At 59.2% G+C, this 12,327-nt stretch overlaps 1 protein-coding gene across 2 annotated transcripts; it reads left to right on the top strand.

Annotated features, from left to right (window-relative positions):
* Window positions 1-819: 819 nt before the first annotated feature.
* On the top strand, window positions 820-6,417 carry RAB7B (RAB7B, member RAS oncogene family). 2 transcript variants are annotated; one of them, XR_012838916.1, is made up of 7 exons: window positions 820-1,122; window positions 2,435-2,724; window positions 3,795-3,856; window positions 3,987-4,113; window positions 4,406-4,621; window positions 5,019-5,144; window positions 5,641-6,417. XR_012838916.1 is itself a non-coding variant. In XM_075775851.1 (6 exons), exons 1-6 carry the CDS (start codon window positions 2,713-2,715, stop codon window positions 5,719-5,721), a joined length of 624 nt encoding a protein of 207 aa, XP_075631966.1. In that variant the 3' UTR covers window positions 5,722-6,417. The 2 variants fall into 2 exon arrangements, 1 of the variants encoding a protein (XP_075631966.1); XM_075775851.1 differs by lacking the exon at window positions 820-1,122 and having other exon boundaries at window positions 2,713-2,724.
* The last annotated feature ends 5,910 nt before the right edge of the window (window positions 6,418-12,327 follow it).

Genomic DNA, 12,327 nt, shown 5'->3' on the forward strand with positions numbered 1-12,327 from the left:
GGTCTGAGAGCGCTGGAAAATTCAGATCTGGTTGCAAACTTTGCGGCTCAGCCTTGTTGTTTGCAATACAAGAAAATATCTGCCTTACTCAGAAACATTGATTGTGCCAATGACCAACATATGGTTTCTGTAACCGTTCCTGTATTGACTTCACCTCGGCTGTGGTTTCTCCAGATAAGGTGCAGGGGGGGGGCAGCTGAACAAAGGTCTCCTCTCCCTCTTCCAGTTTAACTCTTAGCACGCCAAGGTGCTGCTGGGCACCAGCCCATCACCGCAGCCACAGGCACTGGGGGAGCATCCAGCTTCCCCAGCACAACGAGGGACTGCCTGGTGTCCCCAAACACCGGCTGGCAGTGAGAGGTGGCCCAGCCTGGACTCAACCGTGACTGCTCCAGTGCTGTGCGCGCTTGGGATCCCAGAGCATCCCACGTCCTCTCGGTGGGTCTCAGGGGGTCCTGTCCAGCCCTCCTCCCCGCACACGGGGGATGCTCAGGGGACTTTGCTCTAGTAAATACTGAGCATCCTGATAGGGAGCAACCAGGCTGTCCCCCGAGGAGCAGAGGTGGCCAAACAGCTGTAGGGAACAGTTTAGTCACTTGGACGCCTTTTGCTTTCTTCCCCTTTCCTCACTCTCATTGCCCTGCGAGCCTTGCCGCAGGGAACAGCCCATCCTCTCCCTGCTCACACGAGCCTTTCCTCTGGACGTGGCAGTCTGTGTTTCATCATCTCCTAGCTGCAAGATCTTCCTTATAGTCACAGGGCTCAAAAAACACGCATTTTCCTCAGAATTGCTGACTTGGTGAAGCAATCAGGACAAGATTGTAGCTGTGGTTGTAGGAGCTGCTTAGCAATACGTTGGCCATCGCCTCCTCTACATTACCGCTCCTACTGCCTTCATCCAGGGCTAAGCTCACATGGCTACACCAGGAGCGGTAAAGAAAGAAAATCCCTTTTCTTATGAAATCAGACAAATGCTGGAGCTGGTGCTGAGCTCGGGCTGAGCACCCTGATGGGTACAGCCCCTCCTGACCAAAAGCAGAAGTGGCTGTGGACATTGGCTGTAGCAACGCAACCACAAACCCCATCTCCACTGGCATGGAGAGGCATCGATCATCTGACTGGGTGAGCAACCTTCAGCCCACCAGGCTTGGAGGGACACGTGGAGAGGAACGAGGGCAGAAGTAGTCGGGTGGGGGGGAGGTTGGACAACGAAGTCTCACTGCAAGGGCAAAGGTGAAGCAGCACGATGAAAATAGGCTGAAAACAGGGATTAGGAGAAAGCTGCTCCAAGGAAACATCAGCCTTTTACCCACCGCTGGTGAGAACTGGCTCAGGTTCTTCTCCTGCCTCATCCCAGCTCCTCCCTGCACTTGCCCTGTGGGGGGAAAAAACAGATTTTTCTGGCCAGACAGGTCCCAAAATTACACTTGGGAAGGAGGAGGAGGAGGGTTTGTCCTGCTGAGTGCAGTGATCTTCCCTGAGATCCCATAAGAGATGCCTACAGGAAAAAATAATCTGCAAAAATGAGGGCAGCCAGTGGAAAAGCAAAAGCCAGTGGCCTCAGAGGGACCCTGCGTCCCCGGGCAGGGAGGGTGTTGTTCATGGTGAGGGAGCTGGGAGGGTTCACAGATGAGGGGGACACCCCACTTCCAGTGCAAACCCCAAAGCCTATTGAATGTTTGGCAAAGGCTCAGGACCTGCCCTTGCACGCTGGGGAGCACAGCTCTGCCTTTGCAGCCACGGCTGAGCGGGTTTTCCCATGCCAAAGAGCCCTGATGCTTGTAGAGATGGCCAGAGGCTTCCTCGGTTGCTCCATGGTGGCAGCCGAGATCCCCAAAATCCCACTTGCTGGCTTAACACATCCTCCTCTAGGAGATGCCGCCAGCTCTGGTTACTGGGGTTCCCATGCTCACATAGTCCCCTCCTTTTAGGGTGCCCATGGGGTGCTGGCACTGGCCGTGGGTGCTGGGTAGGAGTCCCTAAGGATGGGGGTTTGCAGGGATGCGGCATGGTGTACCAAGGGGCTGCAAACGCTCCTGCTTCCCCCCCCGCCCCTCTCCTCCTGCCTGCAAGAGGAGAGAAAACCACACAGAGCCCCCAGCCCCCACAAAGGGACTCCCCCCTCTCTGCTGGGCTGAGCCCCCAGCCCCACCTCCACTGCTGCCGTCCCCCCGCTGTACCCGGCCCCCGAAACCGCTTATCCCATCCCACGCTATCGGAGCTGCCTGAGCAAAGTCCACGGTGGCTCCCACGGGCACAGGGGATGCTGCCGATAGCCCTGCTGGGCTTTTGTTCTCAGCCCAGCAGGAACACAGATAAGGGGTCCCCGGGAGGTGGGTACAGGGTACCAGGGCACCCTGAGCAAGAGGAGAGGCCAAAAGTCAATCCCAAACCCCAGCAGATGGGGGGAACCTTGTTCTCTTTCCCCTATCAGACCCCAAGCCGGGGAGTGCTTGGCAGAGCCTGGAGCCGAGGGAAACACCGTGACATCCCAGCACCCACCCGTGGCTGCTCCGCGGGCTCCGGCAGGATCTCGGCCCCTTTCTGCTGATGTCACGGCGCGGGGCCCCACAGCCGCCTTCCCCGGGCCGTGGGCAGGCGGGAATCAGCGCCGGGGACGGCCGCCCTTTCCTGGATCCTCCTCTCTCGCCTCTTCCCTCCCCGGGACGCCGACTGGAACGGAGCCGAGAGCCTCGGCCGCTCGGCAGACAGATGCCCCGGCAGGTGAGTGCACTGGTCTCCGGCCCCTCCGGCCCCCGAGGCTGCGGCTGAGGCTGTGGCTGAGCAGGGGACCCCCGGAGCAACAGCCGGCAGGCAAAAAGGTTGGGAAACTCCATTTTTAGTTTAACAGCGCCTGGCCTTGGACAAAACTGTCTGGTGCCGGCAAAAGGACTGGAAAGTTTGTGCATGCTGAGACATGAGGCTCTGCCTGTGCCGAGGATGGGCACAGAGGGGCTGACAGAGGGGGTGCGGGAGAGCCTGGACCCCACGGCTGAGAGCCGCCCTGGCAGGGGCGATGTGCCAAGGGGGAACGGCGCAGGGCTGGCCAGCGCATCGGGAAAAAATGCAGAGATGAGGCTGTCCGTAAGTGTTTCCATCCGCGCCTTGGCCGGTGCCGTGCCTGACGCTGCCACAGGAACGGAGCTGCTGAGACCACCAGAGGATGCTTGTCTCCGCCTGGGGAGGGGGTTTGCTGGAGGTGCTCAGGGGATGGCCAGGCACAGAGCACATGGGGACACCAGGACATGTTGGGGGTGCAGCCTGCAGGGAGCCTTTCGGGGTGCTCCCAGGCTGGGTGGCATCCCTGGGCTGTGCTTGGGGCACCCAGGAAATTCCAGCCAGCCACAGGCTTCTTTAATAAATGTCATTTTCCCCAGGAGCCTGGTGTGTGCCAGGTCTAGGGGGAGGGATTGCACTTTAGAAGGAGAGGGAGAGGCAGAGAAGTTGCTCACAGCAGCTTCTAATGGTGGTGATTTGGTGCAGCGCAGTGGCGTGTCTGGACGTGCACCAGCACCTTGGGAGTCGGTGCTGGGCGGTGGCGTGGGCCAGGCTCGGCACGGGAATTTCTGCCGACACCGCCACCGGGACGCGAGTGCAGCAGGGTGCTGGCACGGCACAGACACGGTGCTGGCACGGTGCGGATACGGCAGTGTCTGAGGCCGTGGGACAGCTGGGGTGGGGGTAAGGAGAGGCCGTGGGGAGCAGCGGCGGCTCCCACACCTCTGCCAGTGTTGCGGGGCTCACCAGGAGCCGGTCCCATCTCCGCAGCCAGGTGACCCCCTCTTGTCCCACAGGGCCTGTCCATGGATGCCAGCAAGAAGGTGGATCTGAAGATAATTATCATAGGAGCTCTGGGGTAAGGAGTGGTACAAGGGATGGGAGGGAAGCCCCACGTGTGCGCTGGCCCACGTGGGTGTGCAGCCCCCATCCTTCCTGCGACCAACCCCTTGAGCAAATCCTCACCCATGTCCCTTCCCTCCCACCAGCGTGGGCAAAACCTCCCTCCTGCACCAGTACGTGCACAAGACGTTTTACGAAGACTATCGCACCACACTGGGTGCCAGCATCCTGACCAAAGTCCTCATGGTGGACAACACTCCCCTGAAACTGCAGGTGAGTGGGGCTGGGACTGCCTGGGGTGCTCACCCCGATCCCACGGGCACGTGTGTCCCACCATATCCTGCTGTCCCCAAATGCCTACTGGTGTCATGAGTTGGGGGGGCTGCATTTGCAGAACCTGATTTTCAGCAGCCCTGAGCATCCATGAATGATATCGAAGTCCCACACAAGTTTCGGGGGCTTGGCACTCCCTGAAACTGGTCCCCTGAGCTTAATGGAGCGCAGAGCTGCAAACACCCATGCTGCTCGTGTCGTGTGTCTGTACCTGTGCCCTTCTCTGCTGTAGATCTGGGACACAGGGGGACAGGAGCGATTCCGGTCCATGGTGTCGACCTTTTACAAAGGTTCGGACGGCTGCATGCTGGCCTTCGACGTGACAGACAGAGAGTCCTTTGAGTCCCTAGACAACTGGAGAGATGACTTCCTGGAGAAGGTCATTCCAAGGGAGCAAGATTTCCCCATGGTCGTGCTGGGGAACAAAATAGACATCTGCGATCGGCAGGTAAGGGTGGAGGAGAGAGAGCAGGGTGTGTGGGTTGGGAAGCTTTAGTGCCCCAACAGCTTACGGGCGCCGATCCTTCGCCTGCAGAACCAGCCCTCTTCCAATGCTCACCTGAAAACCAGGGCTCCCAGGCACGGAGCTGCTGGACACCCAGTCCTGCCGCCTCCCCCATGCCTCTCAGAGGGCATAAGCAACATCCCGCCACTGCCCTTCGCAGCAGAGACTGTCCCCATGAAAGACAGCAGGAATTAAGCATCTGAGCTGCCAGCAGTACCAGCACCCTGCCCTCACCCAGCAGTGTGTGGGTGGGCGAGGAGGGTCCCCTCCGCCACCTCCCCAGCAGCTACGGGCAGCTCTGCGCAGGGCTGCGTTGGGGCTCCATCCTCCTTTCCCGCAGGTACCCAAGGAGATTGCCTCAGCCTGGTGCAAGGAGAAAGACATCCCTTATTTTGAAGTCAGCGCCAAGAACAACATCAACGTTGCAGAGGCTTTTGAGACCCTTGCAAAGCAGGCGTTAGCAACGGTGAGCATCGCTCCTGCACCAAGCCTGGGCTGGCAGCAGGGATTCAGGTGGGAGCCAGACTCAGCCACTCCCCGGAGCTGATCCGACCCACCCTCTGATGCAGAATATCTTCTATTTATATTTATAATATATCTCATATTTACAGTATGTAGGAGAACCCCAGGAAGGGAAACACATCAGTGTTTGATTTCTTAAAATAGATCTAAAACACGTTAGAAAAGAGTAAGAATTGCTATTTCTCTTCGCCTGCGGTGATGGAACGGGGCGTGCGGCACCGAACAGCGCGCCAGCACTGTCCTCTAGTGGCCATCCCACGGGGACCTTCGTGTCCCCATGCCATGCAAACAGGGTGGCCCCGCTCCTCGGCTGAGCCGGGCGGCTTTTCCCTGGACTTTGTCTTTAATTGGGACTAAACCTGTGCTCCCCAGTCCTTCAGTCTGCTCAGGCTGACTCTGAGCTAACATCACTCACCCTTCTTCTTCTCTGTTTTTTCCAGTATAAAGGGATTTTTGAGAGTTATTTAACCGACTCCATCAAACTCACTCCCAACGACAAGCCCAAGAAGAGCTGCTGCTGACCCCGGGGACGCTGCCTTGCTCCGGACTGTCCTGCACAAGCACGGCCCAGCTGAGCACCCCACGATGCCCAAGGCTGGAGCCCTGCCTGGGGGTCCGTGCCCCCCACCTGCCCCAGCCCGGCCACAGAGGCTGGCCAAGCCGGGACACAGGATGGCCACTGCTCGACACGCTGGGGCCAGCTGGCTGAGCATCCTGGGGCTTGCCGCTTCCCACGGCTCCGGAGCTGCTCTCCCAACCCAGCAGCCTCCCAAACCCCCGCTGTGTCATGGTGGCCCCGTCCCCCTCGATCCGCTGCCGTGTGGCACCCGAGCGGGCGATCGCCCTGCGGTGACGGTGCCAGGGAGCCAGGCAGTGCTCCTCATGGCTTTCCAGAGACCTTGGCCTGGCAGGTCACCCTTCCCGGTGCAGGAACTGGTGGCCCCATGGTGCTCATGGTGCTCACGGTGTGTACGGGCTGTCCTGGGGGGAGGAGTGGGGCTGGTGACCACGGCACAGGTCTGAGAGCAGCCGGGTCCCCTCTTGGGGTCAGCCGCTGTGGATGTAACTGGTCCGTGCCTCAGTTTCCCCTGCTGTCATGCACACCCCCATCAAACACCCTCCACCTCCCGCCTCACTGGTGAGGATCCTCAGTAAAGCACTTTGTCAAGGATTCTTTTTTTTAAAAAAGGAAATTAAATATTTCATTTTTATTTATATAGATGTGTCACAAAATGCTCCTGTGGCCCAGCAGCAGGAGGACGGGGTGGGGGCCTCGGGCTCTTGCACTGTCCCATGGGCCATGCTCCAGACTTCCCTCCAGCAAGGCCAGCAGCTCTGAGCCTGCAGCAGCTTCTCGGGGCAGGGGGATGCGTTGGGTTTTTTTTCCAGTGCAAATTTTGGGTCCGGGGAGAGAGGAGGCATCTGGGGCATCGTGCAAAGCGGGTGCATGGTGGTGGCGTGGGGGCCTGGCTGGCGCGGCTGTCGGCAGAGGGAGCCCGCTGGGAGCCGAGCCAAGCACCCGCTTCTCTTCTTGCATCCATCCTGCTCCGGCTCTGGCACCTTCAAGAAGCTGCATCGAGGCACAGGCTGAGCCTGGCTGGTGAGGTGGCCGTGGCCACCCTGTGCCACCTTCCCTGCGGCCTTGGGAGTCACATCCCTGGGGCTGCAGCACTCTGCTCGCTGCAGAGCCGGAGTGCTGGATGGATGTGGGGAGACCCCCAGCCGGGCACCCTGCCCTGTAGGTCTCCATGGGACCTCCCGTCTTCTCGCCACCCTCCTCCAGACACATCCACCCGACCGCAGAGCTTCGCAGGATCCGTGGGGGCTCTGCCCCGGCATCGCCCGGACCTTTCCATGAGCAGCAGCCCCATCGTGGCTGTTCCCCACCCAGCACCACCGAGCCATGGCACCAGCTGGGCACAGCACCCGTCCGTGGCAGTGGCAGGGCGTGGGGCCAGCGGGTGCGTGCGGGCAGGGTGAAACCCGAGTGAGGGCTCGGTGGGGGTGCGGGGGGCCGCAGTGCTGTAATTAGACTGCCGGTCTCCAGAGAAGCACGTAGAGATGTTCCCACCCCCCTCCTTACGCAACACTCAGCCTGTTTATTTGGGCACCAAGCCGGGAGAGGATTTGTCCCTTAATATTGGGAGGAGAGGGTCATTAACTATTCCCTCCCCGAGCCCTTTCCCCCGTATCCCCGAGGCAGCTGGACAACGGCAGCTCCCCAGTGCCCGCTGGCACAGCCCCAGCCCCCGGGCAGGCTCCGCAGCCTGCCCAGAGCCCCCCTCGTGCCCGGCATCGCCCGCAAGGTGCAGCCCCCATCCTGGCACAGGGCTGAGCATCAGCCAGCGCGCTCCGCCAGGTCTGTTTGGATGGCGGGTGCTAAGCACCGTCCATGTCAATAGCGATATTGTTTCTAATTATATCCTTTTTCCAGCAGCTCGCAGTGCTGGAGGCGGATGCAAACTTGATTCATTTTACTCCAGCAAGCAACAATTTGGACACCCAGAGCTGAGCAGGTCACACAAACATGCTCAGCGGAGCGGGTGCTCCCTCGGCCGGGGCTGACCAGCCGCCGGTGTGTGCCCAGGGATTGCTATGGCTGCTGAACCCCGGGAGCAGCAGGAGCCAGAGCCAGGCGGGAGCTGCAGATTTGGCTCGGGGTCCACCTGCAGACCGGGCTGCCCCGGCGAGGCACGGCCAGGAGCATGTTGCAGCACCCAGTCGACCTGGGGTCAGACCTTCGACCGCAGGCGCAGCACGCTCCAGAGCCCTTGTTCAGGCTCTGAGACTCTGGGCTTGAACTGAGGGGGATGGAGAACAGCGGGACCCGAACACTTTGTGTGGCCACGGAGCATCATTCCAGACACAGTAATTAAGACTGCATAGGAGACTGCAACCCTGGGAGCTGGCAGGATCTGTAATGGCATCCCCACCCTATAGAGACCCCACCTAACACACCCTGCAGATGTGTAGCACCATGTTGGAGCCGATTGTGGCCATCAAGCTTTTCTTCTCCCTCCATCCCTCACGGGTAGGAGCATCGGCGTGGTCCTGCCAGGCTGGCAGCCCCGGGGTGGTTGGGGTCGCCCTGGGAATCCTCCCTCCAGGAAGACCGGGAGACTGGACGGCGAGGCACCGCGCCAGGCAGGATGCTGGCAGGAGGGACCAGAGGTGCTAAGCTGGTAATACTAACCCACGGCCGAAACGTGATAAAGGACGGGGGGAGGTTTGCAACGCGTGGGATTAACAAGGTCAGCTCAAGATTTTCTCAGGGTGAAAATCAAAAGGAAAAATATTTGCCTTGCGTGACTCAGTGAGTTCCTGTGCAGCCAGCGGTACCAGCTCACCCCGGCGGAGAGCCTGGCCCGTGGCAATAGTCAAGAAACCAAATCAACCTGAGCTCTTGCTCTCCCGCTGTCCTACCCCACGCTGCCGTATTTAATAAGTCAAAGGCACTTTCCAGCCGTGATGCTGGGCTCTGCTCTTTGTGCTTTGCTCAGCTCGGCCAGCACAGCCAGGCTGCACCTCTGCCTTCGCTGGTTTTGATTCACAGATTGAAACTATGCAGAAAAATCAGTAAACCCCCAGCCTGAGGATGCTGATCACCAAATGGAAACCATTCCTACCCTGTTGGCACGTACGGAAGAGCTGCCCTCGGTATTTGCAGAATTAGCACCTGACACTAAATCCTTGACTCCCAGCTGCAGTTTCCTTCAGTGCTTGAGGTTTAATCACTCCTAACAGCTCTTCCATCCTCTGCCATCCCATGTGCTCTAAAAATGCAGCGTGCACTCCGTGTTATCTCGTGGAACCAGATTGGTCGAGTTCTGACCGGTTCCAGGTGTGGGAGTCTGGTTAGAGCCTGTGGATTTGCATCGCAAACTACCTCTTTGCAGGGCTGACAGGCAGCGGCTGCTCCGCAGCTCCCTGCCTGCAAACACGTCCCAGCAGCCCAGCGACAGGCAGCAATGTGTCCATCCGCCCCAGCCTGCGGCACCTGGGATGGGTGGGATTCAATTCTCTTACTCAACTTGTGATGGTTAAAATAAAGTAGCTTAAAATCTGCAAAGCAGATTTAAAGAAATCAAGTTTTCCTGTTCTCAAGAAGACCTGTTAACCTGCAGCTGGGATTGAGAGCAACGCAGCGGTTTCAGCCACTTCAAGATGTTAGTCTTAAAAGCAAACACGATAAACCCCAGCGGTTCAAAGTTACAGGTAACCTTTCAAGAGCTTCAAACACGAAAAACAAAATCATGGCATGAAGCACAGCCTTACCTCTGCCCTCTAGTGCCACCGGGCAGCAGGTATGCGACTGCGTCTGCAGGGTGTCAGCTCACTTTTTTGCAGGCTACGTGTGCCGTGCTTGGACGTGCCTGGTCCCTCACGTGTGCGGCAGCACCAGCCCTGTGCCGGGCACCACTCGCTCATTAATGAAGGCTTCGGTGTCGTGGCATGGCACGCGGCTGGGTATGGAGCAACGCCGGAGCATCCCGCTGCGCACTGACACCTCTTGTTCCGCCGTACACGAGCGCTGCCGATGCTGTTAATTATTTGAATGACTAGTCTTTGTTTCCTCGATCACTGCCCCATTATTCCACCTCAACCGACCAGCAGTGAGCCCGCTGTGGGTGACACTCATGGGCTTTGTGTCACTGTCCCCCCCTCCCCATGACTACCAGGGACGCACAATCAGCCCCTGCTTGAAACGCAGGCAGGCGGGAGCAGACGCCGTCCCCTCACCCTCTGCTTCATTGTCCACCTATTCGCAGCAAATATTGATGCTTCTCCTTCAAACCCATCACACGGAGCTTTAGTTACTGCGTCCCGGCTGCAGCAAGTGTCCACGTACGGGGTCGTGCGGGGCCGCAGGGCTCTGCCCGGTCCCGGGGACTGCGAGCAGCGGGGCTGGGGGACACGGCAGGTCTGCGAGCCGGCACGTAGAGAGGATTAGGGGCTGTGGCCAGTCCCCCTGTCAGCTAAGGTACATGCTGAAGTCAGCAGCGAGCCTGAGCCTCAGGCGTCCTTCCCGCTGCGTGTGGGACAGCAGCAAAGTGCAATCTGCTGCCAGCCGTCTGCTGGGACGGGCAGGTTTGCTCCGGCCAGCCTGGCACGGGGCTGCACCGTGGTCCCGTAGAGCACTAGCTACGGCAGTGTTCCGCTTGGAAGGCTTCCCGCCCCGCGTTGCAGTCGATGTGCATTTTGCAAAGCCCTCCAGAAAAGCTGAGTGCTGTGGAGAGGGTCCCGTGCACAGGCCAGACCCACGGGCAGGGCACGGGCAGGAGTAACAGCAGCAAAAGCCACTCGGAGAAATCCGGGAAGGACTGGTTTCGCCGGGGTGGGACTGCTCCCTGCGCAAAGGGCCAGCCCAAGGCCAGGCACGGGCTCGCCGGCCCTGTGCCGCAGCGGTGGGCAGCTCGGCGGTGACCAAGGCAGGGCCAAGCATGCAGCGGTGCTCACCACGGGTGGATGTGGACCTTTGCGCAGGGGTGGACATTGTCTTGGCTAAGGAGTTTCGGTGCTATCTGCATCTGGAGAGCGGGAGCAGCTTCAACCTCCCACTGATGTGTACCTGCTGCCTGATGAGGGGCTCGCTGCCCCCAAACTCCCTTGCTTTTGGCTTGAGACCAGCCAGATTCTGTCCTGCATGAACGAGCAGCTCCTCAGATGAACAGCGTGAACAGATGTCAACCATGGTGACTTGCAACCTTTCCCTCATGTTGACCATAGGGAAAGTGCACAGACATAGTTCTTGCTGTCCTGGCTGAGCACCATTGGCTCTTGCAAAGCACAGCCTGCACAGGGCCACCAGCATCCCCGGGGACGTGGCCAGACCAGAGCAGGAGCCAGGACATGTGGACCAGTGCTGCAGCCTCCCTCTGAGCCCTGGGCGAGGTGCAGGGCAGGGAACTGAGCTCCTGCCAGATTTCACCCAGGCATTGCATCCCTCTGGCCTGAAATGATTTATTTAGCTTTAAATGCCCACTGGCCACTGACTCTTTCGAGGCAGACTGGCAGCTCGAGCTGGCTCCTGCCATCGTGCCACCAGCGCGTGGCCATCGGTGCAGCACGGCAACACCCTGCCTAAAACTTTTGAAAAATGCGAAGCGGGCTGCCGGTTCTTTCATCTACAAGCTGGATCTTGATCTCTCTAACCAGGGGCACAGGACCTCCATCGCAGCCATCCTCACTTTAAACACCTGAGCACTTCTGAAGATATTGACCTCAGAGCCCTGAACAATGAGACAGATGATTTCGAGGCTTATCTCCCATCAGTGAGGTTGGAGCATTTTGGCCCTAATGAGCTGCCCAAGGCCACATAGCAGGCAGGGTCCTACCATCGGATGGCTCCTGCCGCAGGGACCACGTTCACTTTTCACCCACACCCCCTGCTCCCGCGGCTTCCTGAGCTTTGCACCGCCTGGCACAAACACTGGCATAAAGGAGGGAGAAGCTGCATGTTGCTGAGCTTCTCCCAAACTCCTCCACACACCTTCCCACGTTTTTTGGGGGGAAGATTCCTCTTTTCATTTTTTTTTTTTTTAATTGGAAAACCTCCCTTTACTGGAATTCAATTGTTTGTGAAAAAAAAGCCTCATTTCAGTCGACTTTCCTAATTCACAGAGTGGGCAGAAAGCCCCGAGGGGGGAAGCAATGCGCGGTGGGGGGAGGCAGAGCCCAGAGCCATCCCCGAGCCCGGATTCCAGGCGAGCGGGATCCTCCGCACTGCAGCCCGCGGGCTGGGGGCGATCCTGCTGCCGGTGAGGGCCCCCCCCCCGCCACGGAGCTCCTGCAACGCCGTGCATTTTTGTCTGAAGGTGTGGGCTGGGGCTGCTCCCCACCCAGCCCTGGGAGCAGCTCACCCCGCCGCTGAGCACTGTTGGTGTTTCTGGGCCTTGGGCAGACCTTGCTGAGCACTTGCGTGTTCCCCTGGAGAAGGCAGCTATCTTGCACCTATTCTACAAATAAGATAACAGCCCTGGCTCAAGGTCACCAGAGGCAGAGCTGGGAAGAGGGCCGTCAGGAGAGTGCCGTCCAGCCTCAGCACTTTGCCGAGGACAAACAGCCCAGCGTCTGCCACGCACAGCCCACGTCTGCTCCGTGATGCTCTCTGGGGGCTGCCCCTGTGC

The sequence above is a fragment of the Balearica regulorum genome, chromosome 25 (genome assembly GCF_011004875.1).
Source record: "Balearica regulorum gibbericeps isolate bBalReg1 chromosome 25, bBalReg1.pri, whole genome shotgun sequence".
Classification (NCBI taxonomy): Eukaryota; Metazoa; Chordata; class Aves; order Gruiformes; family Gruidae; genus Balearica; species Balearica regulorum.

What these genes read in the sequence shown, in the direction of transcription:
- RAB7B (XM_075775851.1), top strand. An exon ending in ATTATCATAGGAGCTCTGGG is followed by an intron (nt 3,857 to 3,986) that starts GTAAGGAGTGGT and finishes CCCTCCCACCAG; the next exon opens with CGTGGGCAAAACCTCCCTCC. An exon ending in ACACTCCCCTGAAACTGCAG is followed by an intron (nt 4,114 to 4,405) that starts GTGAGTGGGGCT and finishes TCTCTGCTGTAG; the next exon opens with ATCTGGGACACAGGGGGACA.